The sequence below is a fragment of the Corticium candelabrum genome, chromosome 1 (assembly GCF_963422355.1).
Source record: "Corticium candelabrum chromosome 1, ooCorCand1.1, whole genome shotgun sequence".
NCBI lineage: Eukaryota > Metazoa > Porifera > Homoscleromorpha > Homosclerophorida > Plakinidae > Corticium > Corticium candelabrum.
This window is the reverse complement of record NC_085085.1, coordinates 15,772,043-15,787,042: the sequence shown is the minus strand read 5'-3', so window position 1 is coordinate 15,787,042 and position 15,000 is coordinate 15,772,043. Positions and strand designations below refer to the sequence as shown.

The following is a 15,000-nucleotide window of genomic DNA, read 5'->3' as shown; positions in this document are numbered from 1 at the left end:
CCAAAAGCCAAAGTGTTCAAAAACCAGTGGAATAGACAGACAGACAGACAGACAGACAGATAGACAGACAGCAGAGTCAGATTCAGAGGTGCTCCTGTGGAGGAGAGCAACAACATGCATTAATACTTCTCAGTGCCACCTGCTGGATCCACCACTAAGATAGAGAAACACAGAGACAAGCGTGTGCGCACATGCACACACACACACACACACACACACACACACACACACACACACACACACACATGTACATTGACCACAGGATAAAATGAGTCATTTTCACAACCATTGCATATACATTTACTGATTTACAGAACAATCTGAACGTTTTGATACATCTGGACATAAACTCTACGTTGACCAATGTGAGGCACTACGCATTGTTCCTGTCTCATTCTTTGTGAGAAATATGAACCAACAAGAAATCGACCTGAAACACCATGGAATAGGACCAAAAGGTGCCAAGGCAATAGCAGTTTCGTTAGTGGTGAGAATTACCATGAAGGAATGTGTGTTGATCAAATAACACGAGTGGCTGTATTGTGTCTGGCTTAGAGCAATACGAATGTGTTGCAATTGAATCTGAGTGACAACGGCTTGGACTATGGTGGGTCTTCCATTATGTGCCTTTCAGCTGTTTGATTGGAGTGTCTGTTGGTCTGTGCTGTTTGTGTTTGTAAAGAAGGAGGAGTTGCTGTTGCCAACATGCTGAAAGAAAACTGCTACATATCACATCTGGTATGTATGATGTCTATCATTTGCAACTAATATTTTAATCTCAATTTGTTGGAGTGATAAAGTGACTTTTACACACACACACACACACACACACACACACACACACACACACACACACACACACACACACACACACACACACACACACACACACTAGCGTTGCATAACTATCTCAGATCTATATGTTTATAGGACGTTTCCTTCAATAAGTTAGGACTTCGAGGTGGTCTGGCTATTGCAGACACGCTACAAAGTAACATGTACATCACGAATTGCAATCTCAGTGGGAACGAGTTATCAGACAAAACGGCTGAACAGTTTGCTGAGGCTCTCAAGGTGCACTGAATGTTGTATTGCTATGTAACTGACCTAGGAATTTGTTCATTTGTGTACTGCAGGTCAATTACAAATTGAAGGAATTGGATCTCAGCCACAACAAACTGAGTGAGTCAGCAGGCACTGCTCTTGGCCCGGCTATTGGTGAGAAAGGAATTAGTTGTTTGCTAATTAAACGTTGAGATTGCAGTTGAAATTTGTGGTGTTTAGCCGAAAACGAGGGATTACATATGCTGGACTTAAGTTGGAACCATTTCAGAGGGAAAGGAGCTGTGGATGTTGCCATGGGGTTGAAGGTACAGACAGATGGGCAGACAGACAGACAGACAGACAGACAGACAGACAGATGAGCAGACAGACAGACAGACAGATGAGCAGTCAGACAGACGGACAGACAGACAGATTGTTATAGACAGACAGACGGACAGATGGACAGACAGACAGACAGACAGACAGACAGATGGGCAGACAGACAGACAGATCAGTGGCGGAAAAGGTTCAGCATTCAATTACAGCGATGCAATGCTAGAGTAATCCAACGCAAGATGTCATCCTTGGGTTGCAGAGTTCATGCAAAAACAAGCCGCTTTCATCTCCAATAATTAGTGTTGTAATAACTGGACCCTCTTTGGGTTCTTTAGTAGTTAGAAAATGTAATTTTTAGTTCTCAGTTGGTTCAGTAGTTGATATCTGTAGTCTCTAGGTGATTCTGTATAATTTGACTTGTAGTTACATATTGTATGTTGCTAGATTCATGTTTCAAATATATGTATTGGACAGACAGACAGATGGACGGACAGACAGACAGATGGACAGACAGACGGACAGACAGACAGACAGATGGACAGACAGACGGACAGATCAACCGAGCAACCAACAGATAAGTGTGGGTTTGCTTTATTTCAAACACAGACATAAAAGTGACTAAACAAATGAATACACAATCTCTCTACTATCATTTAGTTTCCAATTATTTTAGGCAAATCAAGTTCTCAAACGTCTCAATTTGTCGTACAATGGGTTTGGCAATGCTGGTGCCCTTGCGATTGGAGATGCACTAAAAGTAAACAGCACTTTGCTGGAACTAGACGTCAGGTAGTGATGTAAACGTGAACACACACACACACACACACACACACACACACACACACACACACACACACACACACACACACACACACACATCTTTTTGTCATTAATTTCTCTGTAAACTAGCAATAACAGACTAACTGCAGAAGGAGCTGCGCTGATTGCAAAAGCTTTGGAGGTCAATGATACACTCAAAGTTTTGAAGGTTTGAAACGTGTACGTTTGCTGTTGTCGGATTGTATTTGTTCTATTGCACACAATTTGGTTTGAAGATTGGAAGGAACCCATTGACAACTGCAGGAGTTTTAGCGCTACTGTCAGCTCTTGTCAAGAATACAAACAGTTCTATAGAGGAGCTTGCTTTCACGGTAAACACACACACACACACACACACACACACACACACACACACACACACACACACACACACACACACACACGCGCGCACACACACACACACACACACACACACACGCACGCAAGCACGTACACACACCACATTGTTTTAATTTGACGAACATCATTTTTGTTACTGTAATTGGATCAGATTTTTATGGTTGCTATAACTGTTGCAGTTTGACATTCGTTTCTCAGCTTGAAGTTTGATCTGTAGACTACTAATAAACGTTTCCACCACACCATTCTTTTTAAACTAGATCATACCAATGTATTGCTGCATGTGCTGATCTAAATGCCAACAAACTGCACAGCTATCTGATATCTAGGTGCTAGTGGTAGTTGATTGGTATCAACACTGATACCCTATACGCGTTCCAGTAAGCCCCCATCTATCCAAGTGACGTCTCTATTGGAATCTCACGCGTTAAGCGGTGCTAACTGAGTTTGTCCGACGGGCTTTGTGCTAGACATCACGCCTCTAAGAATACGAAATTTTCAACTTCTTTGTATCTCAAACTCTAGATCTGTAGCTATAGAAGACCACATGTGTTGTACGCATTAGAGCAGCGATGAAAAAGCGATTCCGCTCTTTCAAGGTCGAAGAGAAAATCAGTGTCGTTGACTGGCATCGTCAGAACGGCTCGGTTGTATCCAAGACTGCGTCTAAATACAAAATCGACAGGAAGTGTGTGCGTGATTGGAATCGCAAATACGAGCATTTGAAATGGTATGAGGCGACTCCGAAAGGCAAGAAGGCGAGGAAGATGCACGACGGATGCGAGCCGATGTCTCCGCAGCTTGACGACCGGGTGTATGAGTTTTTACAAGAGAGACAACGCTGTGGTCTGGCCGTCTCTAATATGACACTGACGAATGAAGCTAGGAGAGTTGGCGCAGATCTCGGGATTGTTGAATTTAAAGCTAGTGGTGGATGGCTCAACAACTGGAAAAAGCGTTATAATGTAAGACTGCGCCTCAAGAAGAGTGAGTCGCAAGCAGTAGCGGAGGACTGCAAGGATGCCGTTCAACGTCAAAATATTCCTCTGCAAATGGTAGGGAGTTACTGTAACGCTGCAGACGAGGAGGAGATGATGGATAGCGTTGCATACAGCAGCAACAATGTGCGTGGTGAAAAGATTGCTAGATGTTCGTCATTGCAATGATTGTTCATTAATTAATTACCACCTCAAGCTGTTATATAATCCAAAGTAAGGCCCCCCGTCTACTTCACTAGGAAAGTGCTGCCCAACCCAGCTGTGCATGGGGCCTTACTCAAGCAAGTATAGTAGCTAATGCCTTTTTTGATTTATTTTTATTATTAATGAACTAAACTATGAATACGAATGTTACGTTGTTTGTAGGATATTACAATCAGTGAGGAGATAGCAAAGATGATTGAAGAACTGAAACAAACTCGGCCAGAGTTGCACATTGAGCATGGCGGAATTGGAGCCATCACAAAACCAAAACCCAGACAAGCTCCCATGATTGTATTGAAACAATATATCGAGGACAAGAATTTGAGACTTGTGGATTTCTTCAATCAAGTGGACAAGGACAAGAGTTTAAGTGTTTCTCCAGAAGAGTTCAGAAAAGGCTTGCAGGTGTGGTAGCTCTCACACTAATTTATTTAGTTTAATTTTAATTATTTGTTTATCGCATTAATACTGAGATATTCAAGTTCATGAATATTGTAGAATGCTAAAATCCCATTGAAAGAGTGGGAGATCACACAACTGATTGCTCAGTTGGACAGCAATGATGATGGAGAAATTGATTTCAGGTGTGTTCACGTGCACTGCAGCTACAGATGTAATGCCAAATGCAACAATTGTGTTTGTCATTAGTGAACTTGTCGAAGGAGCACAGAATGCTACAGAAGATCTTAGAGAACAGAAACGGCTGGACGAGAAGGATGAGAATGCCAAACAATCTGTGCTTGTGGGACATAAATAATTTATAATAACATACAGTCATTTGTCATATTATTGTAATAGAACACAACAATAGTGTAGTCAGAGATAATATGTAGAGCTGCCAAGAAAGGATGTCAAAGTGTAGGGTTTGTAGGCTACTTGACAAGAGTAAATTGATCATGGACATCGTTGTCATCATTCCTGATGTACGTGAATGTCAGGTGAGTTCCGTTAGCTTCAAATCGAGAATAGCCATGATGCTGAAAAACAACAAGCATGTGGATACATCAATAATAGTTACTAAGTACATGACTACTTTTAGTAATGACCTCTCTACATGGAGGGGAGACTCTAGTGTCACCAAACATAAGAACATAAGGACACAGAGAAAAACAGACAGAGACAGACAGACAGACAGGCAGGCAGGCAGGCAGGCAGACAGACATATGGAGACTGCCAGGCAGGCAGGCAGACAGACATATGGAGACTGCCAGGCAGGCAGGTAGGCAGACAGACAGGCAGGTAGGCAGACAGACAGGCAGGTACGCAGACAGACAGAACATTAACAAAAGATTGCAAAAGGATGGAATTTCATATTGACAATTGCAAATAGTTTACAAACGGCCACCTTATCATCCAGATAAACAGCCCACACTGGCTTTATTGGTCTTCAACGAAAATGTACATCAGCATGACAAGAACATCGATTTCCAATGTGACTTCAATGCTCACCGAAATGTGTGTGATAAAGACTGTCCCGCCATTCCAATAACAACGTGTGTAGTACCGGATGCCGTGCATGTTTCATTGTACACAGGACAACTTCGTTGGTATGAATGGTGATGACCCCATAATGCCAAGTCCACCCCATACAACTAGACAGAGACAATAATTCATTCTGTATACAACACATAAAGCTTGACAACTTGTTGTAGCAAACCTGCAACAGGTGCTCTACGTGTTGTCTCAATGATTTCGAAACTACGGTATCAGAACCACGACCGAAAGCATCAGTGCTGTCAACATACATCGGTCTGTACAAGCAGAAAGCAAGAGTTAAGATACTAAAGGTGTGAAAATCTTAAAACTTTGACCAGAGCCCTGAGATATAATAATTAAGCGAGTACAGTATTGCCTATTTGTTAACCAAACAGAGCTTGACTTTGCAAGAAAGTCATGCATACCTACCTGTGTCCAGAGAAAACAACCCATGGTGTCTGAGAGCGATTGACTGATGCCAACTCACGTTCGAGAAATACAGCTTGGGCTGATCCTGGCCTCCAGTCATGCTCGGTGCTCATGAATATAAAGTGAATATTCCCATATTTCACACCATACCTGCACAAAGCATATATTAATACTATACATTACTAGTAATGTTAAGTCTCACTCTATTGTCAATCTTTTGTTCAATCTGTTTATGAGTGTGATTTGTCTGTCTACCTGTGTACATGTGTATGTGCATATATCTGTTTGTGTATGCTCTGCTAGGCTTGCATGCATGCATATCATACTGTACATCCTAGTTATATAAAAATGCAAAAAATGTATGTAATCATGCTAACAATTAACTGGAAACCTAATGCTTATGGTGAACATACATAACATAATTTTTCAAAAATACACAGTATAGCCTAGCACTTCATTAACCACAAGAAAAAGTAAGATGACCATCCAATTAACAGATGTCTTATCCAACTTTTCTCTCTTCTAACTTTCCAACTGTATTCAGCAGCTCTAGCATCTTTTATACACATTAACAACAGTCGATAAGAAGTTTGATTTCTGTGTCAATTAAAGTTTAGTACCAGCATTCAATAAAATACCCAAATCGCTTACCCATTATGTTGAGTATATGTAATAGAAACAGTGATTTGCATAAGCAATTGTGTAAAAATTTGCTAAAGCCAGTTTTGTCAATTCCATGCAAAAGATGAGATATTTAGTAACAAATTCTGAATTGTGACCATCCCAGACGAGATCAAAAGTAAGTACATGCTGCAATTGCATGGGTTTTTCCAGTTATACACTGCATTGCTAATGTACAGCATACAACAATGTAATAGATCCAAAAATAGATAAATGTTAAAATAAAACAAAATACAACTAATGAAAGATTTTAAAATAATCACAATTCCATATGGCTCTGATACTATAGTATTACTAACGTACCATGGCTCATCTGGACGTGGCCTTGGCATAAGAAATCGCCGCTCGTGTGGAACACCACACTCACCACCAGAGTCTGTACCATCAAAATATCCACTGAAAACAAAAGTCATGTATACCACTGTATCCATCAATAATAAAAAACATTTCTAAATACTTGGAGTGTGGAAAATCTCGTTCATGATTGCCAATACACACCATGTAAGGTACATGTGATGCAATCGGTGAGATTTGATCAAAGAATTCATCCCACTGTTACATGCATACTGTTATGCTATTTCGTGACTGAATATTAGTAGATATGAAAGTTTACCTCTGCAGCATATCCAACAGCATAAGACATGTCTCCGATGTGCAAAACAATATCAGTCTCAGAGATACGTTGAGAGATCAATTTTGTTGTTTTGAGAGATGGTTGCTGTTCCCAGTGTTGTAAGCTTTCATCTACCATTCCATTGCCCATATCTGAAACAACATAAAAACAAGAATAAACAACACATCAGTCATGCAATTCACCCGCAACAAAAAAAGTACAAAACTTGAAAAGTGTTCACTATTATAGTGCTGTGTGTGTGTGTGTGTGTGTGTGTGTGTGTGTGTGTGTGTGTGTGTGTGTGTGTGTGTGTGTGTGTGTGTGTGTGTGTGTGTGTGTGTGTGTGTGGTGCGATAGCTCAGTTGGTTAGAGAGTCATCTTATGGAGTGTTTACATCCGAGACCTTAAAGGGTCGCAAGTTCAAGTCACAGTGATAGCGAGCTATGGCATAATTTCCTTAAGCAAGAAACTAACACACATTTGCTTCTCTCGACTCAGGAGTATAAATGAGTACCTGGTCATTGACTGGGGTCCTAAGCGGCCATCGGCTGTGACGTGACATCAGCCACTGGGGTCCTGGTGAGACTTCGAGTGCTCACACCACAGTTGGCTTCACAAGTCGGTGCTCCTACGAGTGCCTGGCCCGGCTCCAGGACTTTGCTAGCACAGGCCCAGAGTTCCCTGAGTAGCGCACAGGGCCCAGCTTAACAGCTAGGGGGCTTGACCTCTGAGAGGCAGCTCCTGACATTTAGGATTTAGGATTTTTAGGTGTGCGTGTGTGTGTGTGTGTGTGTGTGTGTGTGTGTGTGTGTGTGTGTGTGTGTGCATGCACGCACACTCATAATGTGAAACATCCTCAGCATGGTCCAAAGAACAAGTGGGTTGATACCATACAATGAGACCTGGTGTCATAGAATATTGACCTGTCACAAGCCAATGACTGCACTTCTTGGCAAAAACTTCTGCGATGCTGAAGCCCATAGTGGGTATTGGTAGAATTCCAGGTTCCCCGTATGTGCACTCACTTACGTGCATGTGTGTGCTGCAGGTGTGTGCATATATACTCACACACACACACACACACACACACACACACACACACACACACACACACACACACACACACACACACACACACACACACACACACACACACACACCTGCACGCATGCGCACACATGCATGCATGCACACACAAGAAAATGCAATACAAACAAATGAACAAACTCTGTCACACAAACTGCATCTACAAATTATGTGTGTGACTCACCACCAAAAGCCACAACCTTTGTTGTAACAGACGAATTGGGTAGTTTGGGTGATACAAAAGACAATTCCTTACTCCAACCATATTTATCATCTCCCACAATATAATAGTAGAAGGTATCAGGAAGTAGACTTCAAAATCACATAAACAACCATAAGTAATCACAACATAAATTTTAAGTCAACATACTTTGTTATATTAGCAGCAATAAGCCACCCAGGCTCTCTCCATCCAAGCGTTGCTGCAGGTTCACCACACAGATCAGATGCACTGTACGTACTCCATACCGCCTAGGGAACAAATACACAGTTTCAAATCACAACCAAATGCAAACAACATAAACTACCATACCTTAGACCAGTGTGAGTACTTCTCTGATAACTCACCCCACTTTACCTGTGGATTACTAACTGCCCCACTCACCCACGAAACACTAGACAATCGTAATGTGACTTACATTCAAAGTAAACAACTACAATACAGTATACATATACTAGAACCATGCATACAGCAGGCCGCAGCAAACGTCTTACATTTAAAAAGTGTAAAGTCTATAACCATGTAGCTAATTAGCAATGCAATTCAGGTGTCTAGAATGCAAGTATAGCTAAGCTTCTAATGTCTATTGCACAACATCGTAATTCATCACTAAAATTGTGTGCCTAGTGTTGCACTGTACCTATACACTATATACTATTTTTAGTAGTTGAGAGATGAAAATCAGTTATTAGAGTTTTAACAATTCTTCATCCTCAAGTCAGAAGACTATATGTACAAAATGAGACAATTACATGTATGTAAGGTAACTGTACATGTTAGTACACTTACTTACATTTGCGTTGACTGTCAAACATGCATGCAAATTACTGGCATGCTGGTATAGAAACATAGTATCATATAAATTCATAAGTTAATTAAATAAGTATGCAAATAAATTACAGGTTTTACTGACCTTATTGTTCTTGGATTGTGAGTCAAAGCTAAGTGTATTTGCAATGGCTCGTTTGGATTTTGAAATATTACTCTGTTGGAAACTGATGCTACAGCTGGATGATGTATACCTGTAGTTATACAAGCATGTCAATAAACATCAGCCAAAAGCAGACAAATGCAAAGAAGTACACACACACACACACACACACACACACACACACACACACACACACACACACACTGACTTTTTGATAAATACTATAGATACACAAATAAAGACATACAAATTAACAAACAGGGAGGCACACAATACACACACTTTCAGCACCTTACCATGACGAAAAAACACAAATCCAATGTCTGTTCTCATATTCACCATATGAAACCTCAAACTCCCAAAACCATGTGACATGTGAGTAGAACTAGCGTGAGCATACTACAAATCAAGAGACAATTAACACGCTCTGCCAACATTATAAATCAACGTAGTATATTGAACAATACAGATCGTAATCCACCTGTAATTGAAATGCAGCTTACAAATTAGTTACACTCTTTGCAACCATTGACACTCAATACCACGTACCAGTATACACATACAGCTTAAAATCAATATACCGTAAGTAATGCGAATGCATGTCTATGAGTAGATCTTATAATATATAATACAAAATAGTTAATTTTAATATAGCAAGCTAGACTCCAAACAATGTGTACCATTGTATTATAATGTGTATGCATTATCTTTTCACTGTCACACTTGAATTAGCTTATCGCTTATAGTGCATTCAGCTAATGTAAGTGTAATGGGATATAACCTTCCTCAAGAGATCTGATGAGTATGTAAGCACACAATCAAGTAGATGGACAAGTTTCAAGTACTAACTATCTAGATTGCCTAGTGTGTGTGTGTGTGTGTGTGTGTGTGTGTGTGTGTGTGTGTGTGTGTGTGTGTGTGTGTGTGTGTGTGTGTGTACAATGTAGACCAAAAGTCTTTGTGCATGCATAGTACATCAATTAGTCAACTAACTGCAAGTACTACTAGTAAATACACCCAGCCATTGTGCAAGAAAACAATAATAATTATAGTTAGTGAACGTGTCAGGCGTCAATATTATATTTGCATCTCCACTTCACTTCACAATCTACACACGTGAGCAAACAGTGGACACCTCACTGACACCTCACTGCACGAGTGCATCTCACATACAAGTTGCATGTGCCTGACACGCACACTGGTCTGGGCCATTAATTTAGTTTGCAATTAATTAATTACTTTGCCTGGGATTCACACAGACAACAATCTCTTGACACGTGTTGCATTTCGCTTTACTCCAATTCAACAATTAAGCAACAAGTTGCAACAATAATTATTCAGTGATCGACCCACGTATACAACAGCTACAAATTGGAAACTCATTCATCAATTAATTGTAGCAAAATACACTCACTTGATACTTAATCGGTGCCTTTTTTGTATAGTCGGCTTCCCTTGGTGCATAGACTCCGATCCAGTCATGTTTGCTTGGTTTGCTCACTCCTGACCATGTAACTTGCACAAAACTTCCTGATGTTTGCAACACTGTTGGAGCGGCCTCAATGCTTATATTGTCGTCTGCACAGACAATTGCACTCTATGATTGTTAGTGTTGTCAGTATCGTGCAGCAAGTCTGACCGAGCTGTTGAACTGTTGCAGCAATTTTCAGGTTAGAAAGAGGGTGGATGAACTCATGGCAATGAGTTGTGGCCACTAAAAGAGCAGTGAGCAGCGCTACAAGAACGGAGACACTCATGGAGTCCGAGTGCTAGAGAGGCCGAGATAATTAGATAATTTGCTGTGTAACTATTGGCGCTAGCGTACGTTATTTGGGTATGGGCGTGGTCTTCAATATTGGAAGAGGGAGTTTATGCATCAAAATATAAATTAGTTAAACCATCATTTGATGCTTGCAGTGTATGTACAATTGTACAATAAAAATGACTTCAGATATTGTATGTACTGTAATATTTAATATTAAAAATATTTTAATTAATAACTTTAAATGATATATTAAAAATCAGTTTATTATTTTATTGTTATTATTTTACTACAATTATTATTACATTTATATTTATTAAAATAATATTAATTTAGTAAGTATTGGCCTCGAGAATCCAGACCATATATCCAGTTTGCGCGCAAAGCTTTGAAAGTGAAGCCGTGTGCGTCTATTGCGAATACATTTTTCTTTTTAGAACACTCAAATACGTTATTTGCTGTTTGTGTTTTGTCAAACTATTAGAGAAGTCACGTATTTAAATTGATATCAATCTATTCGATTTCCTTTACGCATATGCCTTACAAATGTCAACAGAAGAGGAGATTGCGGATAGTTGGGAGGACATTGATGATGATGTAAGAGTGAGCATACCGTCGTTTCTGTCTTTGTTTTACTGAAAATCAAAATCAAAACAGTCAGTCGCCGTATTCTCTGCGTGTGTTGGTAGGAACTCGAGAGACGTATGGAAGAGCGAGAACACGCACGCCAAGCGAAAGAATTGAAGTGAGGATTCTATGATATCTATCGGGTATAGTGACTTAGCTCGTCTAGTCGAATTTGTGGTGACGTCAGGGAAGCTGTCAACCAATCAAATGTCGATTGGGATGAAATGCCTCGAACAAGACGGAAAGAACCTCGGGTATGATATGTATGTAGAGAAGAAATTCACAGTAGTTATTCAAACAAATTTCCAACGTTGTGCATGCATGTTTACATAATTAATTATAAATTGTATTTAAGTGTGATGCAAATCAAATGAAAAATTTATATTATTGTTGTTGTTATTATTATTGTGTGACATTTGATAATTTGCTCAACGTTTGAATTTGATTTGTATAGATTCAGCTCTTGAAAAGAGATCCGACTCAACAGAAAGGTGTGTTGATGTCTGACGATCAGCAGCAAGGAAAAGCAGTGAAGTCACTAGCTGAACGTGAAGCAGAATACATGGAAGCAAGGTACAGTACCCACTTACAATAGATTACAGATACAAATATCACAAATGATACGGACAGTACGGTCTGAAACCAATCTCAGTCTATTCACACTTTGATCTGATTTTCACACATTTGGGGATTATAGTATTGAGGTAACATGGAGTGTATGCACAATAGCAAGAACAGGGCTGTATGAGTTGGTATGGCCAGAACAGCCATGCTGTACTGTAATGTGTACCACTTTTCAGGACAGTAAGCTCGGATGCCTAACAACGCAATTTGGAAGAGGTCAGGCTGGTTTATACATTTTTGTTTTAGCAATCCAGTCTACGTTCTCATTGTGCATTCTTTGGCAACTGTGATGTCCTGCATGTGTGTGTTGCCCTGTGTACAGTGAACCAGTTCAACCTGCACTTACTTCTGAAAGAATTTTACGATACATGTAGACTACAGTCAAGTTTGGATCTTGTGTGCAATTATTGTTCAGTGTACATCATGTATTCGATTTAAATGAGCGTGAATTGGCCTCGGAGGCCCAGGGACACCTGTTTGCATGCCAGGAGAGTTAATGTCAGTTATCCGAAATAGTTAGAGTTATTAACAGGTTTGGGTTTCAAACTGTTTGGATAACTGATGTCCAACTGTAATAGCATCTTTATAGACTATGAGGGTTTCTAGCGTTTGGACTGTGTATATACTACACTTGATGTGGTAGGGCTCGAATTATGGGAAAGCCAGGCGACGGTGTTTCTGTCCAATCAAAGGCGGTGGTTTCCACTGAAAAATCAGGAAGCAACAAGCCTTCCAACACTACAAGAAATCCACGGCAAGTTGTCTGTAAACAATCCTTAATATTAATTTTGGATTGCCAATTCTGTTGCAGGGCTCCAGGCAGTGGCAAAGGATTTGATAATAAAAATCGGTAGTTGGATACACATTTACATGTTTTGAGATGGCCATTTATTCTTTCAACTGTAAAGATATGTAATGTAATAATATTCAAGCGCTGTATTATTGAATTTAATAAAAGCACTAGACGTCAATACAATGTAATGTGTACGAGTAGCTTCATGTATGTTGTGTAAAGCAGCTCACAAGATGTTTACCAAAGTTTGATATATAGCCACAAGCGCGAGATATTGGATATCTGAAATTACAAGCGCTGGCAAGACATTGTATTATTAACTACAAGGACATTGGTTCTTGCAACGATCAACGATTTCTTACGGTTCAGCTTCTTTTTTTGATGGTTTGAAGTGCTTGATGAATGGCAGACCTTCATAGTGGTGAGACCATTGAAGTATTACGAGTGCTTTAGACATTGACCAAAGTTATGCAATGAGTACTAATTAGTCGATGTGGGGCTACCTTTGTAGATCTAGGTTCAAGTAGCTGGATTTTTCTGCTGTTACTTTCCTGCTGTTACTGAGCAGCTCTGTTAGTAAGAGTAGCTGCAACGGTCTTGGGGAATTGTGACCATAGAAATGTTTGGGCTTGGTTTACTCGAGAAACAGGAAACAAATACTGTAAGTGATTCTTGGCACTTGTCTTGGCAAGTTGCTGAATTTAATGGGTAACAACAAGTCTTTCCTACCTAGCAGTCGCACTTTGTCTCTTTACTTTAGAACTGTGACCTTATCGCCTGCCTGAAATGATCCTATCAGCTAGTAAACGTCTATGACACAGTGACTGCACACACACACACACACACACACACACACACACACACACACACACACACACACACACACACACACACACACACACACACACACACACACACACACACACGAAAAATGGCTATGGAGCTGCCGCTAAGTAAACGGTAATAACGAGCCAAATCCATTGATTGTCACGGATCAAGACTAGTTACTTAACGTTGCCCTATACTTCATACTTAGACAATTGCGTTGGACCAAGATCTCGCGTCCGAATCTGGACGGTATCCGAAACTAGCTGTACTGGACTGTTAGAGGTGGATGTCGCTTAAATTAAAATAAACTAATTAAATAGTTAGATACTTAGTAGTTGTACGTGTCAGGAAACAATGTAATGCTTTTTTCTGCACAGAGTTCAAACTCTGCCTCTTGCTGAAAATCATTCTAGACGTTTGACTCAGCTTAGGGGCGTGACTATTTAACGTGCGTTAACTGTACAAGCCATTCAAATACTCAACATTCCTACCCGACAGTTTTTCGTTCACAATGCCACAGAACACTACAGTCTACGTCAAAGTTGGAGAAGGAAAAGACCTTCCAGCCAAAGACATGTAGGAATGTTCCCATACTCGTGTACATGTATTTCTTTACTCTTCATCAATATTTACTAACATCTGTTGCTTCTTACAGAACAGGCTCTAGTGATCCGTTCTGTACCGTTCGAATCGACAACGAGGAAGTAGCAAGGTATGGATATTTCACTGCACTTTTATGTTTTCTGGAGCAAGCGCCTCGCCCATTTGTCACGCCCTCTTGGTTTCTTAATTATTTGACTAAACTCAGTCAAAAAGAGACCAAATTCGGTTATAGTAGAAACACATGTAAGTGGGAATTGCTAGTCTAGTGACACTTGTCTTTGCCTGGTATGGTAATTTGCATTGTTTGCATGTGTCTATTATTTGTGGTTATCCGGGAGTCTAATTTGGTTACAATTACATGCATATGAAAAGCAAACTGGTGCGCAGATGTGTTGCGTGATACGTTTTTATTGACTTTGGAAGGACTGATACTGTGTTCAAGAGTTTGTCTCCGTTTTGGGGAGAGGAGTTTACTCTACATGTACCAACTGGTTTCCAGAATTTGTCAGTTTATGTGTATGATGAGGACACATTCAGGTGAGATTCGTTGATTTACATATTTGACA

At 40.1% G+C, this 15,000-nt stretch overlaps 4 protein-coding genes across 4 annotated transcripts in view; 3 read left to right on the top strand and 1 right to left on the bottom strand.

Annotated features, from left to right (window-relative positions):
• The window catches only part of LOC134179864 (leucine-rich repeat-containing protein 74B-like), a 6,085-nt gene extending 1,557 nt beyond the window's left edge, over window positions 1–4,528 (top strand). Inside the window, exons 4-15 of the mRNA XM_062646873.1 lie at window positions 315–487; window positions 556–607; window positions 683–738; window positions 931–1,074; window positions 1,137–1,218; window positions 1,285–1,370; window positions 2,054–2,169; window positions 2,290–2,368; window positions 2,436–2,531; window positions 3,924–4,166; window positions 4,260–4,345; window positions 4,410–4,528. Of these exons, the coding sequence (XP_062502857.1) occupies window positions 315–487; window positions 556–607; window positions 683–738; window positions 931–1,074; window positions 1,137–1,218; window positions 1,285–1,370; window positions 2,054–2,169; window positions 2,290–2,368; window positions 2,436–2,531; window positions 3,924–4,166; window positions 4,260–4,345; window positions 4,410–4,518 (1,322 nt within the window). The 3' untranslated portion in view covers window positions 4,519–4,528. The remainder of the gene's footprint in view (window positions 1–314; window positions 488–555; window positions 608–682; window positions 739–930; window positions 1,075–1,136; window positions 1,219–1,284; window positions 1,371–2,053; window positions 2,170–2,289; window positions 2,369–2,435; window positions 2,532–3,923; window positions 4,167–4,259; window positions 4,346–4,409) is intronic.
• LOC134179856 (uncharacterized) lies at window positions 4,497–10,979 on the bottom strand. Its single transcript, XM_062646860.1, has 15 exons — window positions 10,837–10,979; window positions 10,612–10,775; window positions 9,494–9,596; window positions 9,180–9,288; window positions 8,579–8,660; window positions 8,417–8,517; window positions 8,231–8,358; window positions 6,961–7,112; window positions 6,805–6,899; window positions 6,651–6,743; window positions 5,667–5,816; window positions 5,419–5,512; window positions 5,211–5,353; window positions 5,107–5,146; window positions 4,497–4,738 (listed from the first exon to the last, which is right to left on the bottom strand). Exons 1-15 carry the CDS (start codon window positions 10,952–10,954, stop codon window positions 4,634–4,636), a joined length of 1,677 nt encoding a protein of 558 aa, XP_062502844.1. The 5' UTR covers window positions 10,955–10,979; the 3' UTR covers window positions 4,497–4,633.
• A 385-nt stretch (window positions 10,980–11,364) lies between these two features.
• On the top strand, window positions 11,365–13,176 carry LOC134189274 (SUZ domain-containing protein 1-like). The gene is made up of 6 exons (XM_062657514.1): window positions 11,365–11,556; window positions 11,649–11,704; window positions 11,774–11,840; window positions 12,041–12,159; window positions 12,854–12,964; window positions 13,022–13,176. Exons 1-6 carry the CDS (start codon window positions 11,506–11,508, stop codon window positions 13,062–13,064), a joined length of 447 nt encoding a protein of 148 aa, XP_062513498.1. The 5' UTR covers window positions 11,365–11,505; the 3' UTR covers window positions 13,065–13,176.
• Window positions 13,177–14,251: 1,075 nt separating this feature from the next.
• LOC134178248 (rasGAP-activating-like protein 1) overlaps window positions 14,252–15,000 on the top strand; it is a 9,502-nt gene continuing 8,753 nt past the window's right edge. The window contains exons 1-3 of the mRNA XM_062645088.1: window positions 14,252–14,407; window positions 14,487–14,543; window positions 14,858–14,971. Of these exons, the coding sequence (XP_062501072.1) occupies window positions 14,343–14,407; window positions 14,487–14,543; window positions 14,858–14,971 (236 nt within the window). The 5' untranslated portion in view covers window positions 14,252–14,342. The remainder of the gene's footprint in view (window positions 14,408–14,486; window positions 14,544–14,857; window positions 14,972–15,000) is intronic.

Excerpts from the sequence above, each read along its gene's own strand:
- LOC134179856 (XM_062646860.1), bottom strand. The coding sequence starts at position 10,954 with ATGAGTGTCTCCGTTCTTGTAGCGCTGCTCACTGCTCTTTTAGTGGCC. Across the intron at positions 8,661-9,179 it reads CACAATCCAAGAACAATAAG|TGTTTCGTGGGTGAGTGGGG; the intron begins GTCAGTAAAACC and ends ACGATTGTCTAG. Across the intron at positions 7,113-8,230 it reads AAAGGTTGTGGCTTTTGGTG|ATATGGGCAATGGAATGGTA; the intron begins GTGAGTCACACA and ends ATGTTGTTTCAG.
- LOC134189274 (XM_062657514.1), top strand. The coding sequence starts at position 11,506 with ATGTCAACAGAAGAGGAGATTGCGGATAGTTGGGAGGACATTGATGAT. Across the intron at positions 11,705-11,773 it reads CGCCAAGCGAAAGAATTGAA|GGAAGCTGTCAACCAATCAA; the intron begins GTGAGGATTCTA and ends TGGTGACGTCAG. Across the intron at positions 12,965-13,021 it reads AACACTACAAGAAATCCACG|GGCTCCAGGCAGTGGCAAAG; the intron begins GCAAGTTGTCTG and ends ATTCTGTTGCAG.